Here is a 20,313-nt window from a genome sequence, read left to right on the forward strand (position 1 = left end):
AACAGAGTGGTGCTTTGATTCACAACAGACGATAACGGGACGAATTTTAAACCATTTGTGCAACATTGTCATGAAGTGACGCGACAAAAAACTGACTTTTGGGGGGAAAACGTGAGAAAACTACAATTCACACCCGGAAATGACGGCAGCTAAAACGAAAGTGACGTCAAAGACGTTTTGTTGACATTTGTTTGGCGAAAGACAAAAACAGTGGACACACTCACACTGGATGGTGTATTTTGGGAAATCAACTAACGGACCTCGCGACAAACGGAAGACCAGCGTACAGTTAGGGATTTCAACATAGCCGCGTGCGTTAATAACGAGCTCTGGTCAAGGTTGGACTCAAAGAAAGAAGATCCAAACATCAGCAGACAGACGGACCAGGACAAAACAAACCATGAGTGGCTGAATCATTCACAGGCTAACCAGCCATCAGTGGAGTTAGGTTGTGATCTCTAAATACGGCAACTAACCAACAGTTAGTCTGCCGAAGATCCATATACTTTATTCTTAACTGCCACTCAGTATTTGTGTTCCTGTGGTAGTGTAGTGTTACACGAGCGGTGGCCGTTAGACTAGCAAGTTAGCAAGCTAGCTGTAAGCTAACGTTATCCTTATTTCAACTGCTTGAGCTGTTGGAGGAGCTAATAGCTACAGAATGTAGCTTGGGCTACGAGACTGCATTCGTTTCATATACAGTGTTTACTACAAGTTGCTCGTCAGTTTAGGAGTGGCCATAAGAATGTGAAGCGCAATGGCCAACTTTGAAGCTTACCAGGAGTACCAGAGAATTGAGGACTTTGAGGAGGACTCGCCACCAGGGGAGGACGATTTACTGGTGCACGTGCCAGAAGGCCTAAAAGGTAAACATGTTATTACCACCTAAGTATGGAGTTTGTACTTAATAAGTGCGTTAGTTAACACAATAACATGCAACAGGGTCAAAGTGATAATGCTTTCATTTGTTTTGCAGAATCATGGCACCATATCAAGAACCTGGATAACTTCTTCAAAAGGATATCCTTTTAAATTATAGTATTGTTCAGTAGCAGATGTGTCAACCTTTACTGCCATTGCGTATGATGCTGGCATCATGTCATGCTGACACTGACTAATTAAGATACTGGTCAGTAGTCATATTTAGAATCTGTTGGGTTTGTTTACTTCGTGACCACCATGTGAGTCATTTCTTGGGATTTGATTTTCCAAGAGTTTGATGATTGATATGTCTGTGATATCGTATGTGTTATCCTGTAGATTCTTTGTGCTTAATCAAGGTATTTTCAATGACTGACCAAGTATAAGGCTTTGTTTAAGCTTATTTCAGATTTCCCTTAACCAGCTTGTCCACATCTATCATTTCCATCAAAAGAATGGCTTCGCTTGTATGATGATATCGGAGTTCTTCGAACTTATGTAAGTACAAAAAACACTGAGCTCAGATGCCTATAGTTATCTTCATCATGAGACACTGTGATGTGTTTATAATTAAAAGCATTAGGTTGGGTTTGCAGTTCCAACAGGACCCTTGTGAGTAAGACTTGGGCCTTGATTATGTCACTGGTAACAGTCTGTGTTGTTGTTATGGTCGTTAAGTGTGCCTCAAGCTTCAGCAAGGAACAGGTTCAGGCAGATGATTTCAAAAGCAGCTGGGCGTAGAAGCTCTTATGAAATAACTTCCTCACACTAAACACTTACATTTTGACGATTGCTTTATTTGCTATAAGCGTTTGTACATTTATTATTACTATCACCCTTTTTGGAGCATTTCTCCTGGTGTAACTTATTATGTTATCACCAGGCCAATGTGTCAGTGCTACATATTGTTTAATTTCCCTTCCTGCTACATGAGATATGTTTTTGCTAATACCAGTAAGCTATCTCTGTTATTGGGTCCTGGTCTGGTGTTCGTGTGATTCTGACCACAGTTGCCTTATTCATTTGGAGCCTCTTAAACTATTAGCCTGAGAAAATCTGTCCGCATGTCTCCCGAAGATTTGTGTGCTTAATTCTTAACTACTACCAAGTATTTATCATGTTCCTACGGTAGTGTAGGGTTACATAAGCGGAGTCTGTCAGACTAGTAAGCCAGTGTTAGCGGTAGCTAACGTTACTCTTATTGCAACTGCTTGAGTTGCTGAGTAGCTAGCTCCAGAATGTTGCTGAGGTTGTGAGACTGCAGTAGTTGCACCCAGTTGGAGGTGATCTGTCACATAAGTAATTGCAGAGTGCACTATCACTGCTTAGGAATGAAATATAGTCACTTATCTTAATACTGTATACCAATATTAGTCTCTTTTTTGTCGTCGTTAGTTTTTTGGGTATTCTTGTTTTGTTTTGTTTGACTGTCATTCATTTCTCTTTTTTTTTCTTTTCTCATCTCATCCAAACAGTCAGTTATTGTTTGTTGTCACGTTCACAACGTTCCTCGTCAACTGTGTGGAGTACGATGTCCTGTTTGCCAACCGAGTGGTCAACCACACCGGGCCGGGCCAGAACCCCTTGGACAGGAACAAGGTCACTCTTCCAGATGCCATCCTCCCCAGTGAGCAGTGCACTCAGAGGTAACCCTGTTTCAGACACGTCTAGGGAGCTTTAGAGTGTGAACGTGTATTTTTTTCCTTTTGGGGGCAAAATGAGTAGAAACGTCAAGGTGAATTGAAAAGGCTAAACTTTACATGATGTGCCCGTCCTCTCGTTCCAGCCAGTTTGATTAGATGCTTTGTTCTCACGCAGACATGGTCTCGGATATTATTAGAGTCCTTTTTAGAGAGGTTTTCATTTGTCCGGCTTAATACAGTTGTAATCAGACTTTCAGACTTAATTTCTTATTGGATTGTGTCAGAAGTGGCTTCAGGCGGCAAGATACAGTCACATTCACATAGAAGGACTATAGAGCAGTGGACTATTTAGCTGTTCCCCGTGGGTTTGTAGATCTACTGGTAGGCAATGTCTCTTTAAGCTGTTATTAACTGTCGGCACTCTAAGCAAATGGTCTTAGCAGAAACTGTCTTTTGGTTTGGTCACTACTCTCTGTTATTTGCAGAGTATCAATTTCCTGTTTTTATTCTTAAACCCCAAATAATCAACTTTTACACGCATCAAAAATATGATAATGTGACCCAAATGTTATTTATATTATCCTTTTAAAGACTTCTGCCAAATTAAACAAATTATTTTTTGGAAAAGGTGTTAACGCCGGTGGTAATAGCAGATTAAAAGCTAGCATTACATTTTGGAATTGTTTAAAAAAAAAAAGCTTCTATCAAAAAAAGCGTGATGTTTAACCAGATTGAAGTAAAAGTGACATGTGTCTCTTTCTATGAAGTGTGTTTCTTTCTCAGTTTTGTTGTTTATGAACCTGAGATCGGTGGCTTCGAGTTGCCCCATTCCTGTAACTGATGGTTACTTAGAGGAAAGTATTTGTGTACTGTGTTAAGACTGGCTTTAGGGAACAGGACAATGTAATTGATAGCTTTGGTGAGGTATAACTGTCCAGCCGAGATACTGACGACTCAGCTGAGCCAGAGAGCTGACGACCACGTGACACCTCGCTGGCTGAGAGGGACAGGCCCCCTCCAAGCGCAAATGTTTTTTTTCTCCTCCAAAATGTAGCCTCGCCTCTGCTTGTTATCTACAGCTTGTCCAATAGGCCTCTCTCATTAATTAGTTCCTTGATTATGACTGTGGCTCAGTAGTCATTGATATCGCAGGCGGTGACGTAAAACCGCTTGAAGTTCTAATTTGGGAACAGCTTGTTCCACAGTTAGGAACCTCTCTGTCCTCCTCGTATCCTCAGAACTTCTCTAATTTCCATTTTATAGCCAGATGCTTGTCCCGAAAACATTCTCAGATTTTGTTTATTATATCTGAAAGTTAACTGATATAAAATGACAAACAAACAATGTAAAAGTGCATCAACAACTGCTTTAATATTAGCCAGTGCGACATGTAATACACTAAAGCAGAGGTCTTCAACAGGGGGTCCGTGGCCCCTAGGGGGTCCGCGCAGGTACTGCAGGGGGTCCGCGAAATTTTTGGTTGATTAGAGAGAGAAAAAATGTAATACATTTTTTTTTTTTCTCTAAACATGAATCCGTCCATTATTTTAATAGTTCAGTATTGTATGAAAGATAACAGGTATCTTTATGCATGGCAGTGGCACTAATAGGCCATCACTAATTTTTTGTTTCCACATTTATGTTTAAAATGAAAACATCAGTTTGAATAGCTTGTGTGCATGATTATCATGCAATTGACAGACAATGTTGATATTGGCATTGGTAGCCTATCAGCTGACAAGGTATGTTTATAAAAGGCAGTGGCACGGCCACCCTGCTCACTGTACCTTGCACATGTTTAAAATAAAACATGAATATATGAACCTGTGTATTATTTGAATAGCTTAGTATTGAATGCACAATAAAGAGGTATACACGGTACTAGTCCCATTTAATATAAAACACAATTTTATACAATATATATAGTCGGGGGTCCCTGCTCCATCTCTCTATCAGTTTTGGGGTCCTTGGCCTGAAAAACGTTGAAGACCCCTGCTCTAAAGAGTCCTTTATTTTAGAGAATGAATTAAGAGCAAAAATAGAAAATTTTCTCAACTGTTTATCATGAAATAAGTTAAATACTGAATAAAGGGTCAATTTACAAAGAGGAGAGGGGGCGTACTATGTGTGCCTCTGAGTACTGTGCCACTGTACTTGCTATTCTGAATCCCAGGTATCAAATTAGCCTCCCCTTAATAACCACTTTGTCAAGATATTTATTGGCGTGCTATCTTTCCATCCCCTTCCAAATATCGTACGAGCATCGAGGCTCTTACTGTAAATGTCCTAACAAGGCTGGAAGTCATGTTAACCTCGTTAAACCATGTCTGAATATCTACTTAGTCACTCATGTCTGAATGTCCAAAATCCATAACTCAAAGAGATAAATACAGACTGCCATATCTGAAAGAGGGCTTTTGTTTCTATTCAGGATCCAAGAGAACAGTTGGATCATATTCCTTCTCATCATGGCAGCCATCTTCTGGCTCTATCGACTTGTCAAAGTCTTTTGCAATGTTCTTAGCTACTGGGAGATCAGGCAGTTCTACATCAAAGCCCTGAAGATCAGAATGGTAAGTGCCACACCTGGAGACCTTATCATCACATGTAATCACTCTTTTGACAGATGTCTTATGCTTACGATTATAAAACCACAAAGATGTCAATATTGTCGTGCATCATCTCTGTAGTATTCGTCGGCTGACTTTGTTCTCCCTGCCGCCTTGTCCCAGGATGAACTATGCAACTTCACGTGGCAGGAAGTCCAGGACCGGCTCATCAGCCTGCAGCGAGAGCAGCAAATGTGCATACACAAGAAAGAGCTGACTGAACTGGATATCTATCACCGCATCCTGCGGTTCAAGAACTACATGGTGGCCATGATAAACAAATCGCTGCTGCCGGTGCAGCTGCAGCTCCCCCTGCTGGGCAACGTGGTGTTCCTCACCCAGGGCCTCAAGTACAACTTTGAGCTCATCCTCTTCTGGGGCCCCGGCTCTCTGTTTCAGAACAAGTGGAACCTGCACCCCAAGTACAAGCGGAACGGGAACCGCCTGGAGCTGGCGCAGCAGCTCAGTAGAGTCATCCTGCTGATGGGTTTAGCCAACTTGCTGCTGTGCCCCTTCATCCTGGTGTGGCAGGTGCTCTACGCTTTCTTCAGCTACACCGAAGTGATCCGCAGAGAACCCGGAAGCCTGGGGGCGCGACGCTGGTCCCTGTTTGGGCGTTTATACCTGCGGCACTTCAATGAGCTGGACCACGAGCTGCATGGGCGTTTAGGCCGGGGCTACAAACCCACGTCCAAGTACATGAACTCCTTTACGTCGCCAGTGCTGACCGTGCTGGCTAAGAACTTTGCCTTCTTCTCGGGCTCAATCCTGGCCGTGCTCATTGCACTGACGGTGTATGACGAGGATGTTCTGACAGTGCAGCACATTCTGACCGCGATCACTGTGCTGGGAGTGGTCATCACTATCGCCAGGTGAGTGTTCAGAGCCAGGTTTCCATCATTGTTGTTAGAAGCTTTTTTTCAAGTTGTTGAAGGAAGTTCATTGTAAAGGAAATTACCTTTTTAAGTGGCTCTTTTGCCTCCTAATCAGTAACAGATTTCCAGTCAAAAATCAAACTGTACTGTACAAAACTATCCCGTTTTCCTCGTTCATAGTTGTACTGTTGAGAAATGTAGATATTTTGTACCTGTCCCACACCAGGTCCTTCATCCCAGATGAGCATATGGTGTGGTGTCCAGAGCAGCTGCTGCAGTGTATGCTGGCACACATTCACTACATGCCAGACCACTGGAGGGGCAATGCTAACAAGAGCGAGACCCGTGACGAGGTGGCGCAGCTGTTCCAGTACAAAGCGGTGAGGGGCGGAGACACTCGGTGGATAGGAACACTTTTGTCACAGTCTAAACTAAAGTTATGGTGGAGTTGTTGTTGTGATTGATGACGTTTTTAATGTAGCACCTGATCACCGAAGAGATGTCAGACTGGCTTCAGTCTCGTAGTACAATCACTGGATTTATTATTGCATTTAAATATATTTATATTCTACACATAGTCAAATTGGATTATATATGATGCGTGTTTTCTCCGTCTGAATCAGGTGTTCATTTTGGAGGAGTTGCTCAGTCCTATTGTCACGCCCTTCATTCTCATCTTCCACCTGAGGAATAAGTCTCTAGAGATCATTGACTTCTTCAGGAACTTCACTGTCGAAGTGGTCGGAGTCGGAGACATCTGTTCCTTTGCGCAGATGGACATTAGACGGCACGGAAACCCAACAGTAAGATCCTCCATAGGATTCAAGCCAGTCAGTTCATTAGAGTTTCTCAAGCTGTAAATGTACAGCTGCTGTGATGCTGTTTGAATTGATATTTATCTCTATCGTGTTTTTGCAGTGGTTGTCAGAGGGCCAGACGGAGGCCTCCATATACCAACAAGCCGAAAACGGCAAGACAGAGTTGTCACTTATGCATTTCACCATTAAGAACCCGCGCTGGCAGCCGCCTCAGGAGAGCTCGGTGTTCATCAGCCATCTGAAGGAGAAGGTGCAGCACGATGCACAGGGCGGGCCCTCCACCCAGCTGCTGCTCTCCGAGGCGCCGCTCTGCACCTCACTGCAGTCCAACGAGCCCCACACCGGGGTAAGAGCCCTCGAGCATCACACAAAGAGCATGTACCCCACATCAACATGTCATGTCAAACAAACTGCGTAAATGTTAACAATGAATATTCATCGCCACAGAATAACAAAATTACTCCAGAATAGATTTATCGGCATAAACTATTGATCCATAAACAACTTCGTGGCTCTGTATTGACCTTTTGTTGCTGTTTCCAGCCTGATAATCTGTTGGCCAGCGTCCTGGCTCACCCCATCCTCACCGCGTCTGGACTACAGGGGCGAGACCATCGCTTCATCCCGCCGAGCACCGCTGCTTCTGCTGCTGCCAGCGTCCTGGCCTCTCTGTCCACCTCTCAGCTCCCGCACAGCAGCCGCGGCCACTCCCACGGCCTCCTGCACTCATCCGTCCACCCCGAGAGCACCATGTACTGCAGCGACCGCACCGTCATCGACAGGTACCTCACATACACATTACGTTTTCTACGACAGTATTCACACACCGTACTCAGAAACAGTGTTTGGTGAGATCAATACATAAATGCAAATGCTTGTCGTCAGCTTTGGTTAACATGTTTCTCTTTCAGTATGTCTAACAGTGACTCTCACATCCGGAGCAATACGCTGCAGTCAGAGTTTGCCTCAGCAGAGATGAGTCTCCACGCCATCTACATGCATGAGGTAATGTCCTGCCTCCAGGCCCTGTGGTTGACATTAATATATTCATCCTCCTTTTCTCTGTCGTGTGCCTGAACTGTTGATCAGCGGCCGGCTTGAATTAGTTAGAGTTACAAAGGTTTTCAATGGTGACCAGGTTTTATGGTGAAAGAAAAGAGAGTTTTCGGGAGGAGAAACACATTTCAGTATCCCTTGTGAGCCTCTAGTCTACTGTTCTGCTGTACATTGACAACCGATTGTCTGTCCAGCTCCACCTGCAGACCTCCCACCCACAGAGAACTTCGGGGCAGTGGCAGAACCCAGTGCCAATGAGAGATCTGCACACAAATGCTAGTAAGTGAAAATCCTGTTTTTGAATAACCTTGCAAAACAGAACTATAGCTGAAAAGTTAATGGCAGTTCTGTTTGTTAAGTTTGAGTAAGATTTTAGACCCGCAATCATAATTATTTTTGATATTAACATTGAATCTAATGACTCTTGAGTAATGGGGAAAAAGATTGCTTGTAGTGCTGAAATCACGGTCATGACCCGAGTCTGCAGCACTTAATTACACACTCCGTTCAGAACAACAGCCGCAAGTCGAGCAGAGCCACAAAGGCCTTTAGAATAAATTACAACAGCTGTTAGGAGTAAATATGTCTGCTCTAATGTTCGTCAAACTTAAGTTATATTAAATGGTAATGTAGTACAGAAACCAAAGCCGCACTGACAACATGACTGCAACATGACTGCAAATGTAAAGCTGATTGCGACTTATTACAAGTTTCAAGTTGATTATTGCAGCTGTAGTTTAATGAATGGAGACTAATGGCTGTGAGGTCAAAAAACGCAGTAGAAGAAGTAAAGTATATACAATGATTTGTAGCACGAAAACATGCCAAATCCTTATATTGTATTATTTATTTTTAATAATAATAATGCATATTATAATATAAGAAGAGTTTATACACAGGCATGGAGCAGTATGACCTTTTAACAGGTGAGTTTTAACATGATCTCAGTGAAACACTGATCATAATATCAGATGCGATTAGATTGAATCATTGTAATAATTTCCCTTTTTATAATTTTCCGTGTTATCTCCATTATGCCAAAGAAAGACTCTGACCTTGCATCAACACTCTTGTCAGGTTTCCAGGCTAACAGTGGCCTTGGCGCCAGCATTTCCATGCCCACCCCGGTCCACCTCGGTGGCTGGCAAGAGGAGGAAGAGGAGAATGAAGATGATCAGGAGATTAATAATGGATCTACTCCAAAGCAGAACGCGGGGAGTAGTTGTTGAAGTGCCTTATGTCATAAGGTATATGCTCTCTTTTAATCTCTGTCATATGACACACGTCTACGATCTATGCTTTGTGGTTCTGTTTCCTGTGTGTTGGTCGAACCCAACAACAAACAATGGCTTTTTATCCTGCAAGGGATACATCGCCATGATCATTTCTCCTCTCTCTCTTTTACTTTTTTTTTTTTTTTTAATAAGTGTTTACATTTTATTTTCTTCTATGAACATTGTGGCCTTAGATGATCTTCATGGAGAATTTAGCATGGACCTTTTTAAAGCATTGCTCAGCATTTTGTTTTCGGAGGGGCTCATGGAGTAACCACTGTCTCTGCACCTGCACGCCTCATCCTGTCACATCAAGGCAGACTATGGCATCAGGGAAACCATACGTCTTCCGTCCGATCCGTGTCGACTTTGTCACAAACGTGCACAGACAAACTTTAAAGTGTAAAGTGACGGAGGGGACACTGTAGTGTGTTCGTGGGATCACTGTGTGAAAAGGAGTGCAAAAGGCTCATCTCGACTTCTGCCGAGCCTTCAAGTGTTTGTGCATCAGAAAGGTTCACTCGCAGAGGGACGATCGGTGCAAACTGTGTCGTAGCTGCCTGAGCAATTGTGAAAAAGATTATTCAATATTTCAAGTTGTGCTGTTTGAACCCTGGTGATTTGTAAATACACTTTTGCATCTTAGTTGTCCTTTTTAAAAGTCCACATTTTTTACTACCAGAGCTTATCCTTGAAAATTATACCAAGTATTAATTTGATAAAGAGGAGCAGGAGTACAGGAGCAGAACTACTAAAACACCATGTGTACCTGGCTAAAACATGTCTTTAATCCAGACACACACATGCGTTGATGCTGCTGTCTGTGTTTAGAGGTCCTAAATACAGGTTTTTACTCAGTATTACTGTTGGAGCTGATTCATCATAAACGGGACTGAAATCATGGACCCCAAATACACTTGGCGTCAAAATCCCAATGCAGATATAAGATGTCTTTTAAGTCTATTGAAGCTGGACACAAAGTCAGCTTTATGCCTTAACACCCATTTAATAACATCCTAGCTTCCATATTACCTCAGTGGTGGTGAAGAAAAACTATTACGCCAATCAATACCTCTGCAGTGTGAATATATATATATACAATATGGGGTTCTTTGCAATGTGCAGATGCATCTTTTAACTGCATTTTGATTTTAATGGCGTGTGTAACTGGACTCTGTTCCATTTTCTGTTGTTATTTCCTGCCCAGCAGATGTTTTAAGTCGAGCGTTGATGTCTCAGAAAAGGTGGGAAGGAATCTTTTTTTTTTTTTTTTAAAGAACAAAATAGGGGGCGTGTACCTGTTGCAAATCTTTGTGCGCTTTAGCCTTTTGTTTGCATCCTTTTTTCCAAAACTCTCACATGATTTTAAAAAAAAAAGGAACTTTATCATAAGGGCTGATTTGAAAGTTTTAGGGCAGCAGTTCCTCTCAGCGTTGGCTGGATACTTTCAAAGTAAGAGCATGAGGAGAAAAAAAGCCTTTCCACGGTCTGCATCATTTGTTAGCTTTATTTATTACCTGTTGCCCCCAGATATTTAAGTGATGTTTGTATTTATTTGGAAAAAAATGATTGTTTTGAGAAATGATTTACTTTCAGAAATTATTTTTAATGAAAAAAAAAAGTTCCCCCACAAAAAATTGTAAAAAAAAAATGTTGCTTTTGAAATTCTGAAAAAATGCAAAGATAACATGGCTAGCTGCATGATTTCTAATGTGATTCACACTTAAAATGAAGTGGGACTAAATCTGCTTGTCGATTTGGTGCACAAAAACAAATCTTTCCACCTATTTTGTATTGCATTCTTCATAGAACAGTAATATATATATATATATACATATATATACACATATATATGTGTGTCATCCTTCACAACTGCAAGACTTCAGAAGATACAGATGTGTCTTTGCCCTCTCCATGTTTAGAAACTATGTCTGTGGAAGGAATGCTTTTGGACACCTGCGTAATTATGCTGACATGAACTCCGAATTTTGCACTGACAGAATATAAACATGTTTTTTTCTTTTTAATGTGTGTGTGTGTGTGTGTATATATTTACAATACTTGCATCAGTTACATTTTAGGAACTGCAGGTCTCAAAAGGGACGCTTGAGTCAGTCTCCATCCGGAATGTCCTCTCCTCGTTGTTTGTATATAAGCAAAGCATCGGCACATGTTGTTCCGCCGTCGTCCACAGCAGACCCACCTGGAAATACTGTGGGCAATCGCATACGCTCGTTCTTACCTCTGGTCGGCAGACGTTCGCCCTGTAGGTGACTGTGTGTGTGTGTGTGTCTTTGTCACACTGTTTAATATGCGTACATGAGTGTTGTGTTCACTGTCCATCTTGTGCAGTGAGTTTATGTCGTAGAGACACTGGAGCTCAGCTTTGTCTCCACATATTACACCTCACCGTCTTGTTTGTCATTTTGTTTGAATCAGTGCCTTTAGTTTTAAGGACTAGTAATTGCTCTCTATAGAAGCCATTTCATGTAAACCATTGGATTTACTTTCACGGATTCAGCAGCACATACTATGTACAGTATTTTATTTTTGCTGGTCATTGTGTGTGTAGCATCACGTATGTAACGGACGTGGCTTGTAAGATGAGTCGTTCACTGATCTTGTTTCAGTCTGTTGCATCCGACAGCACACTTCTTCTTATCGTGGTGTTTCGATTTGCACTGTCCTGAATATCCTAAAGAAGCAGGAGTGTGCCTTGTAACCCTCTCATCTTACGGTGGTTTCTCATCCACTATACACCAGTCTAACAATCACAGCGACTGGTAACAAGGTGCTACGTTTTCATCCTGAAGTGTTGAATACGTTTTTAAGTTGAGTTTGTCGTTTTGTGACACAGGTTTGTCTGTTTGTTTTGTTCTGAAGAAAAGAAAGATGCCAAAAGAACTTGTTTTCAGCACAGCTTTACTATTCATGTGTTGTTTTTCTGTGAGTGAGTAGAGACGCAAGTACATCTTATTTTGAGTGTTTTTAATCATTTTATGTGTGGTTGATTATGTGATGTTTGTTTGAAATAAAAATATATTTAAATTTTCATTTCATTTGTTTTATGTTTGCGTTGCTGGTTTGAGATTACGATGTGAAACACTTATAAGAGTTGTATGTATCTGACACTGATATATTTGTGCTTCTGCTTTCGTCCCTCTGAACTGAGCAGGAAGTCCTTTTCATTCACAACTTGGTGATTCTGATCGTGTTTATTTAGCACGGCTCATTGATGAAGTAGAGCCTGATAAGCCTGAGAGGTCTTATCGTCACTGTACCTCTGTACTGTGACTAAATACACCGAAGGATACTCGAAGCTTTGTGTGGGATTTAAAACCATCTGACTTTAAAGACTCCTCGTGGTAGTATCAGAGAAGGCACTGAGGCTGACCGCAATGCAAGGTGTGACATGAACAACCACACAAACTAAACAATCAACCATCGATGAAAATAATTAACCATCAAAATAATGATGTACCCAATGACGAACATCTAAAAGAGTGAAAGAATGATACATATATTTTACGTGCATGTGATTTCAATGTGTTTGATTTTAATCTGATAAATCAGTACGTTTTTGTCTTTAGGTTTTGAACTCTTCTTCCACCTTCCCTTCCTCGAGGTGCAATAAGAGCTCACCGGTGCAGATCTTTCAAAAAGGAATACTTCATTCTTTAGTTTTTATTTACTGTCCTCAGACTTGATCTGTTCAGGACACATGTTACTATGTGCCACGTCTGTCTTTCAGTGCTGTGTGTCTCCTTCTCTGTCGCTCACGGTCTCTTTCCAGATACAGCTGAGTTCTTTCACTGCTAACATCCGACTCGCCTGTGAGTAGCAGAACAAACACCTTTTGGCTCAACTGAATTCCTGCAGTCTAATCCTCGGTTGAATGGTGGGTTCCCCCCTATTTTAATAAAAGTATTTCTTTCCACATTCGTTACGTCTTTGTTTGATTTCTCTTCGTGGGTCAGAATAGTGAAGCTGACTTTTGTTTCATGGTCTCCTGCGTTATCTCATTGCCCTGTGTACCCCTGTTGCCCTCCTTATACTCTGTCAATACTGTAAATGCTATCCACATTGTAAATAAACACCACATGCCTCTATTTTGAGACACACTATTTAGTCTCATCTGTGTTTTTTTACTCATAATCAAGTGATTGTTATATGTTAAAGTCCTCTTAGCACATTTTAGGGACGCAGACGCCATCTGCTGTTTATCCTTGGCTATCTGTCCTCGCTGTTACTGACGTTTGTCTCGCTTGTCGTCATGTCTGCCGTGTAAATGTTCTTTTGAGGTAACACCCACGTGTTTCGGCTGTGAACATGATACAACCGTGACCTTAATCCTGAAATGCCTAAGAGGTCTGGTGGAAGGCCTTGTAGGTCAGATATTGGAGAGGATACATTGCAAATGTTCTGTAAAAAAAAAAAAAATTGTCTCATCACCAAGACATTTTTTACTTGTTGCTTAACAGCATAGCCAGGTGCTATGTGCCGGTCTGCTGTATTGTGCTCAGGTGTTTGGTCAAGAATGACTTTTGGGTAATCACCAAAGGTTGTGGAAATACCATCCGTGATGTTATTTGATGCTCCTAACTGATTGGGCTTCAGGAAAGGCAGACCACAGAAAGTGCAAAGATGGAGGAGAAAAAGCAATTGAAAGGTACGTTAAATTTGATTATATAAACCAAACAGGCTTTTATTATTATTATCATCCCTTATGTTACATAACATGTTTGGGTGAATGTGGGACAGACACAGACAAAAGAGTTCTCTTGGTCTTCCAGAGTGGGCTTTCCCCCAGTGCCAATGACTGACAGCAGCAGGTCGCCTGGACCCTGATTTAAACTTCCCGAAACTCTAGCAGACAGTAATCCACTGTTGCTGCCTGCCTCTGCTCATCCTGTACTGGCTGCTGGCTTTGGTTTGGTTTCCATGCTCCTGAAAGCATACTGACGAAAAAAGGAACAATTAAAACAAACTGAAATACCATAGAGGCCAAAGAAAGGGGTAAGACTTGTTACCCATTGTTTTAGAGAATAACATTAAATATAATACATGTAATTATGTCTCTAAATATGTGATAAAGTAGGGTGTGAAAAAAATTAATCCCCTGCTATCTAATGATTGCTATGTCATGCTAAACATGTTTGAATCATTGTGAAGATGTCATGGGAGATGCATTTAAAGCACTACTGTATTTGAGGCTTTTGTACACTATGAGGTCATAACTTAATTATGGGCCTGACCAGCCGGGTAAAGCAGCTGCCAACATGGTGGCGGTGAAACACAGTGTGTCACAAGCTCAAGCAACTTCAACCACATGTACTGTACATTCAATAGAGGTTTAGGCGGAACACACACTGCATACATATATGTAGGTGGTAAGAAACTGTCCATAAGAAAGGGAAGGTTATTCAGAAAATGGGCAGTTATCAGAAATACAGACGAGTCAGCAGGCTATGACCATAGTCTTGTAATTGCATGCAATGTTATGCATTGTTATTGTTTAGAAATTGTGATAAATTATGTCAGTTAGTCTACTCTCACTGTATGCTGGTAAGGTTCTAGTGAAACAAGAGAAAATAACAAAAAAAAGACTTAAAGGAAGACTGACATTTATGGAAATATGATTGTTTGTCAGGTACCCACAGTCTGATTAGAGGACTGATATGAAGTTCATTTGTTTTATGTTCCCTGCACAGATCTGAACAGGTGTTAGTGCAGCTGAAAAACTAATATAATAGGGAAGTAGTCAAACCTCTCAACGGGAAAAGCATGACAAAAACAAAATAAGAAGTCTGTTACCTTCACATTCAGACACTTCGGATTTAAATTGGCTCGTCCTTTGGCTCAGCTCGCACTACACACTAAGATGAGCCAAAGATCATTCAGTACTGATAGACATGGCAAGAGATTGATGTGCAGGTCACACATTTGCATATAGAAGAGAGGCTCAAATTAACAAGTGAAGTTGTAATATAATTGAGTCTGAAGTCATCAATAGTCCTGTATGAGACAATATTCTGGCTGCCTGTGGATCTGGAGGAATCAGTATCTCCTCTGTGTTTTATTGAGTGTCTACGAAACAGGATTTGGACCTTTGTGTGAGGAAATAAAATAATGAAATATACATAAAAACAGTTAACTAAATAAATGAAATATGGAAAATTCAAATAGAACATTTTACAGACTTGTTAACATTTTGGTGGGATTTGGACAGATTTGGACCAGAATGGAATGAAGAAAATGTGGTTAATTGTGTGTAATAATATGATTTATGTGTTGCTACTGAAAACCATGGTGGAACAAGTACTTTTAGTTAAAGAAGCAATGCCACTCTGCAAAATACTCAAGTACAAGTCCTGCATTCAAGATATATCATATCTAATCGATGGAATATTATTGTATTTGTTTTTATTGGTAAGCATCATTTTAAAGTAGAGGTGAGGCACATTTTGACTACTTTATATACTGTTGGATAGTTTGATCTACAGCACAGCAGTGGTGGGAGAAGTACTCAGATCTTTTACTTCCTAACCTCTGAAGCAAAACCACAATGTAGAAAATCAATTAAAAGTTATGCATTCATTATTTACTTTATTTTTTAAGTAAAAATACATGGTATGGTATTACCATCAAAATATACTTAAAGTACCAATGTGCTCATTGTACAGAATGGCCCATTTCAGAATAATGTTTATTATATAATTGGATCATATTATATATATTATATACTTTAGTGTTGCAGATGGTAACATTTTTATACAGCTGCTTAATCTATAATAACATATTATTCATATGTTAATTATAATATTAATATGCAAAGTGCAAGTAACTAAAGCTGTCAAATAAATGTAGTGGAGTAGGAAATAATAATAATCAAGTACTTAAGTACATGAGTAAATGTACTTGTTACTTTCCACCAGCGCTGAAGGAATCCACTCCCCACGTGTGACGCATTTTGGTAACTTAAGTCGTCTCTTATTCAGTTGAGTTGTTATTATGACCTAAGTGTCCGACCTGCAGTGTGCAGCCCAGCAGAGGACAGGCCAGTCTGCTCTCCTTCCCGACCTCACTGGCAACCTATCTCCTATCTCCTATCTCCTACGAGTGGGACGAGTCTATTTTGGAAAGGGAGGCTGCGCAAAAGTAGGCGCGTCAGCTATTTGGCATCATGAGGTAACAAATAAGAAAAGATAAGTCTCGTCAACCGCCCACCGCAGGAGACTTTGGGGTGGGGGGGGATGTTCCACCATCCTGGATTTACAACCACTTCATTGGATATTTGAGCACAAAGAAGACATTTTTGGAGTTGGAGCTATCGTTCGGAAATCTTGACGGCACAACTGACGTTTTAGCGCACATGATTCAGCGCCCGTTTTACCTGAGTAGTGGCTGAAGACTCAAGGTGAACAAAGTAACTTAAGGCTAAAACAAATTACGTTACATTAAGAATTATAGTCAGAACTTGACCGTTGTAGCATTTATTTTTTCCATTTATTTCAACTTAAATGCGTACGAGTATCTAAGTGATATACTTTCACACCTGTAACGGTTCCAACGACGTTACTGCTTTGAGTTAATAGCTTTGATATTAAAACTGTTATTAAGCGTATGTGCTCCATTTTTGTTTTTGCAGTTTTACGCACCGCAAATGATACTAATTGAATTACAACATACATTGTGGAAGTCGTTTTTAGTTAGGGTAACGTTATAGTCACAGAGAAACGAAGTATGTTTCTGAAGTGGAAGCTTTATCAAACAGCTGATATCCCTTTCGCTTCTACAAATGGCAATGGACAGAGACGGGGTCTGACAGCTGAGGTTATTTTTGGGACAGGCAGTTCAAGCGGCAGAGGTGACAAAGCTGGCAAATGTCACTCTTTGAGAGGAACATATCGGCTCCATTTGACCTTGTTACAAAGGGAATTCGTTTGTTGTTGTGTTGTTAAACTACTTTTCTATTGAATAAGGCTGCATGGCACGAAGTTAAGTCGTTGTATTGACGAATGTCTGCAGGGCCAGCACAGGGTATGTTGACTGACAGCTACTGTAACTGCCTGCCATAAATATGCCTATGTGGACTGTGGATTTATGTCTATTTTCATAGCATAACATATTTATAGAGTGCACTTAACAGACTGTCACATCTCCCAATGGTTTGGGTTCATTTGACAGTGTTTCCTTGTAATTGAATGTGTGGTGCGGAAAGTAGTAGAAGATAACTGGCAACCTTTTTTATCATTCAAAATGTGTTGCCCATTTTTTTTGTTACAGTTCAGCATAAATAAAAAATGTCTAAACCTTTATCAAATTCAATTGTAAAACTGCCATTTATCAATTGTTCATAATTTAACCCAAATTAGTCACTGAAAAATGGTGTTTGGTAGCTAATAGCAAACTATATCAAACTACTACCTGTTGTTTTGCAAGCTCTGGAAATCATTAGAATGACTTAAATGAATGTGACACGTCCCGTTCAATGTTGCATGTTTTTCTTGTATACCCTGGCACGGTACTGTATTGTAACATTCATCTTTTTATTTGATTACAGGAACAAACGATGGATAAAAACTTGTTCGGAGGAGTCCCCAGGTTCCTCACCCGCCCAAAGGCGTTCTCAGTGTGTGCAGGCAAGGATGCCACACTGAGCTGCACGATCGTGGGCAGCCCGACCCCACTGATCACCTGGGAGAAGGACAAGCTGAAGCTGACATCTGGGGGACGCTTCAAAACCGTGGACGATGGAGATGTGTACCGCCTCACCATCTATGACTTAACACTGGAGGACAGTGGCCAATTCATGTGCCGGGCCAAAAACAGCGTTGGGGAAGCTTATGCCGCTGTGACCCTCAAAGTGGCCCTGCCGACAGAGATGGCTCAGAGAGCCCCTGCTTTCATGGTTAAGCCTTCCTCTGCACGTGTAGGTCTGGGAGACGATGTTGTTTTCCACTGCCGGGTCGTAGCTTACCCTGAGGCCAACTTTGATTGGGAGAAAGATGGGCGCTACTTGGGGGAGACTAACCGTATCAAGATTGTTTCCGACAGTGACGGCAGCATCTTAAAGATCCAAAGTGTGCGTAACCTGGATAGCGGCACCTACACCTGCAGGGCCCAGAACACTGTTGGTCGTTCACACGCTGCAGCGGCTCTTGCCGTAGATGCCCAGGATTCCCGCCACCTGGCTGCAGACAAAAACACCTCCCTCCTTTCTCACCTACAAAAGCGCAAGGAGGAAATGAAGAAGGACATCACCATCTATCGCAACGAAGACAGCAGATCCTTTGTTTCTTCCTCCTCCAAGGTCGACGTCACAGATAGTTCGAGGTCTCTGAGTCTGGAACATGAGCTGAGGGCATCTGCGCTGGCAAAGCTGCCCAAAGGCGTGTTCACCCGTACCTGCACGGTGACTGAAGGCAAGCATGCCAAACTCAGCTGCTTTGTGACGGGTCACCCTAAACCCCACATCATCTGGAGGAAGGATGGAACAAACATCAGTGAGGGCCGCAGACAAGTGATTTATGAGGACCACGCTGAGAACTTCATCCTCAAGATCCTGTACTGCAAGCAGACTGATAACGGTCTCTACACCTGCAATGCAACCAATATGGCTGGCCAGACCTACAGTGCTGTGTTGGTAACAGTCAAAGGTAAGATGGTCATGTATTAAGAAAATGCTACATACAGTCCAGTCAGTGATGCATTTTTACACACATTTAAGAGAATCCTCTATAAGTAAGCTATCATTTGATACATGGTCATGAATTATATGCATCATCTGTCAGCACATATAACATCACTCTGGACCACTATATTCTGCATTTACAGCATATATATACGGCTGACATGATTACAGGATTTCATTGATATTAACAAGTCCCATAAATAGCAACAATGTGTCTTTCCAAGGCCCCAGCCCCTGAGTCATTTCCTAAAATGGCTGAGCACTGTAGTTTTTAGCAAACATTACTCAAACAGGACTATGTTGAGCTGATAATGAATACCCATTTGGTGCTCTACTGAGTATTTATAATACCAGGATGGTGTATGTGGGATTTACTCAAAATAAACTACAGTGCCACAGTGAAGAAACGTGTCACCCAGTGCATCAGTGTGGCTCATTTATGTGTTGTGTGTTTCATCGCAATAGCAATGGAGGTATACGGCACAGAGGAATAAGCTACGTTAGAAGGATACACTCATTTTTGACAACTGCACTACTGTACGTGTTCAAATCAATATGCCAAAGCCTCATTTAAACATCCCAAAATGCGTGTGGCATTTCACAACAAGGTTGAATTCTGGCTCAACCTCTGAAGTAGGGTGTTGAGTTGCATCTATTTTCTGCTGGTGATGAGTAGTTCACAGATGCTAAGATGGTCGGTCACTCACTGGGGCACATTGGCACCACTGTTAGCGAGCACTTCCCTTGCAAAGATATTGGCCCAAGGGATGAAACCGTTGGGTTGTAGATTTCTGTCGGTATGTCCGATAATGTGCTACTGATGTGCAGTTAATGGCTGGTGCAGGAAACCGGACACCTCTGATGTTTGCCTTGCAGGTTGTTAGTTTGCAGAATTTAATAGAAAATACAAATATTTTGAACTCCTAGTGGTTGGATGACCATTTATACATTTTTCCAATAAATACACAAAATACAGCATGGAGTAAGAAAACTACAACACATAAAAAAGAAAAACAACGAATAAGCCTACAGAGAATTGTCACTTCTGATATACCAGTATAATAACAATGGACATAGGAGTTTACCATGTACTGCATATCCTCAAAGCTTGTGACTAAATTACAAGATAAAGTGCTTTAGGAGCCACACTGTACCTCATCAACTTTTATTCTCCCTAGTGTATGACCAGTGTTTTTTTGCAACCTGATATTCTCAAAGTAAAAATATTCAACTGCCAGGCTAAAAACAGCTCCCTTGCCCTTTGGAATGAAGATTGCAGGATATAGTTTAATGTAAATATTGCATTTATTTTACGTAGGTACTTTAATTGATTTACTGAACCCAGTGGACTTCACCCGTAACTCAGAGTGGAGTGCCACGTGTTTCAACACTTGATTCCTAAACTGTTGGCTTGGATCCAAAC

General features: G+C 41.4%; 2 protein-coding genes across 2 annotated transcripts in view; both read left to right on the forward strand.

Annotated features, from left to right (window-relative positions):
- Positions 1-164: 164 nt before the first annotated feature.
- atg9b (autophagy related 9B) lies at positions 165-12,250 on the forward strand. Its single transcript, XM_076098603.1, has 13 exons — positions 165-866; positions 977-1,020; positions 1,355-1,419; positions 2,397-2,567; positions 4,996-5,137; positions 5,297-6,045; positions 6,275-6,428; positions 6,672-6,851; positions 6,967-7,212; positions 7,410-7,648; positions 7,778-7,871; positions 8,117-8,201; positions 9,000-12,250. The coding sequence occupies exons 1-13, from the start codon at positions 758-760 to the stop codon at positions 9,149-9,151; spliced, it is 2,430 nt and encodes an 809-aa protein (XP_075954718.1). The 5' UTR covers positions 165-757; the 3' UTR covers positions 9,152-12,250.
- A 1,213-nt stretch (positions 12,251-13,463) lies between these two features.
- obscnb (obscurin, cytoskeletal calmodulin and titin-interacting RhoGEF b) overlaps positions 13,464-20,313 on the forward strand; it is a 54,964-nt gene continuing 48,114 nt past the window's right edge. The window contains exons 1-3 of the mRNA XM_076098604.1: positions 13,464-13,865; positions 13,990-14,212; positions 17,760-18,855. Coding sequence (XP_075954719.1) covers positions 17,769-18,855 — 1,087 coding nt within the window. The 5' untranslated portion in view covers positions 13,464-13,865; positions 13,990-14,212; positions 17,760-17,768. The remainder of the gene's footprint in view (positions 13,866-13,989; positions 14,213-17,759; positions 18,856-20,313) is intronic.

This window comes from Anarhichas minor, unplaced genomic scaffold (assembly GCF_050575085.1).
Source record: "Anarhichas minor isolate MPS153535 unplaced genomic scaffold, ASM5057508v1 ptg000024l, whole genome shotgun sequence".
NCBI lineage: Eukaryota > Metazoa > Chordata > Actinopteri > Perciformes > Anarhichadidae > Anarhichas > Anarhichas minor.

What these genes read in the sequence shown, in the direction of transcription:
- atg9b (XM_076098603.1), top strand. Translation starts at nt 758, where the DNA reads ATGGCCAACTTTGAAGCTTACCAGGAGTACCAGAGAATTGAGGACTTT. An exon ending in AGTGAGCAGTGCACTCAGAG is followed by an intron (nt 2,568 to 4,995) that starts GTAACCCTGTTT and finishes GTTTCTATTCAG; the next exon opens with GATCCAAGAGAACAGTTGGA. An exon ending in AGATCTGCACACAAATGCTA is followed by an intron (nt 8,202 to 8,999) that starts GTAAGTGAAAAT and finishes CACTCTTGTCAG; the next exon opens with GTTTCCAGGCTAACAGTGGC.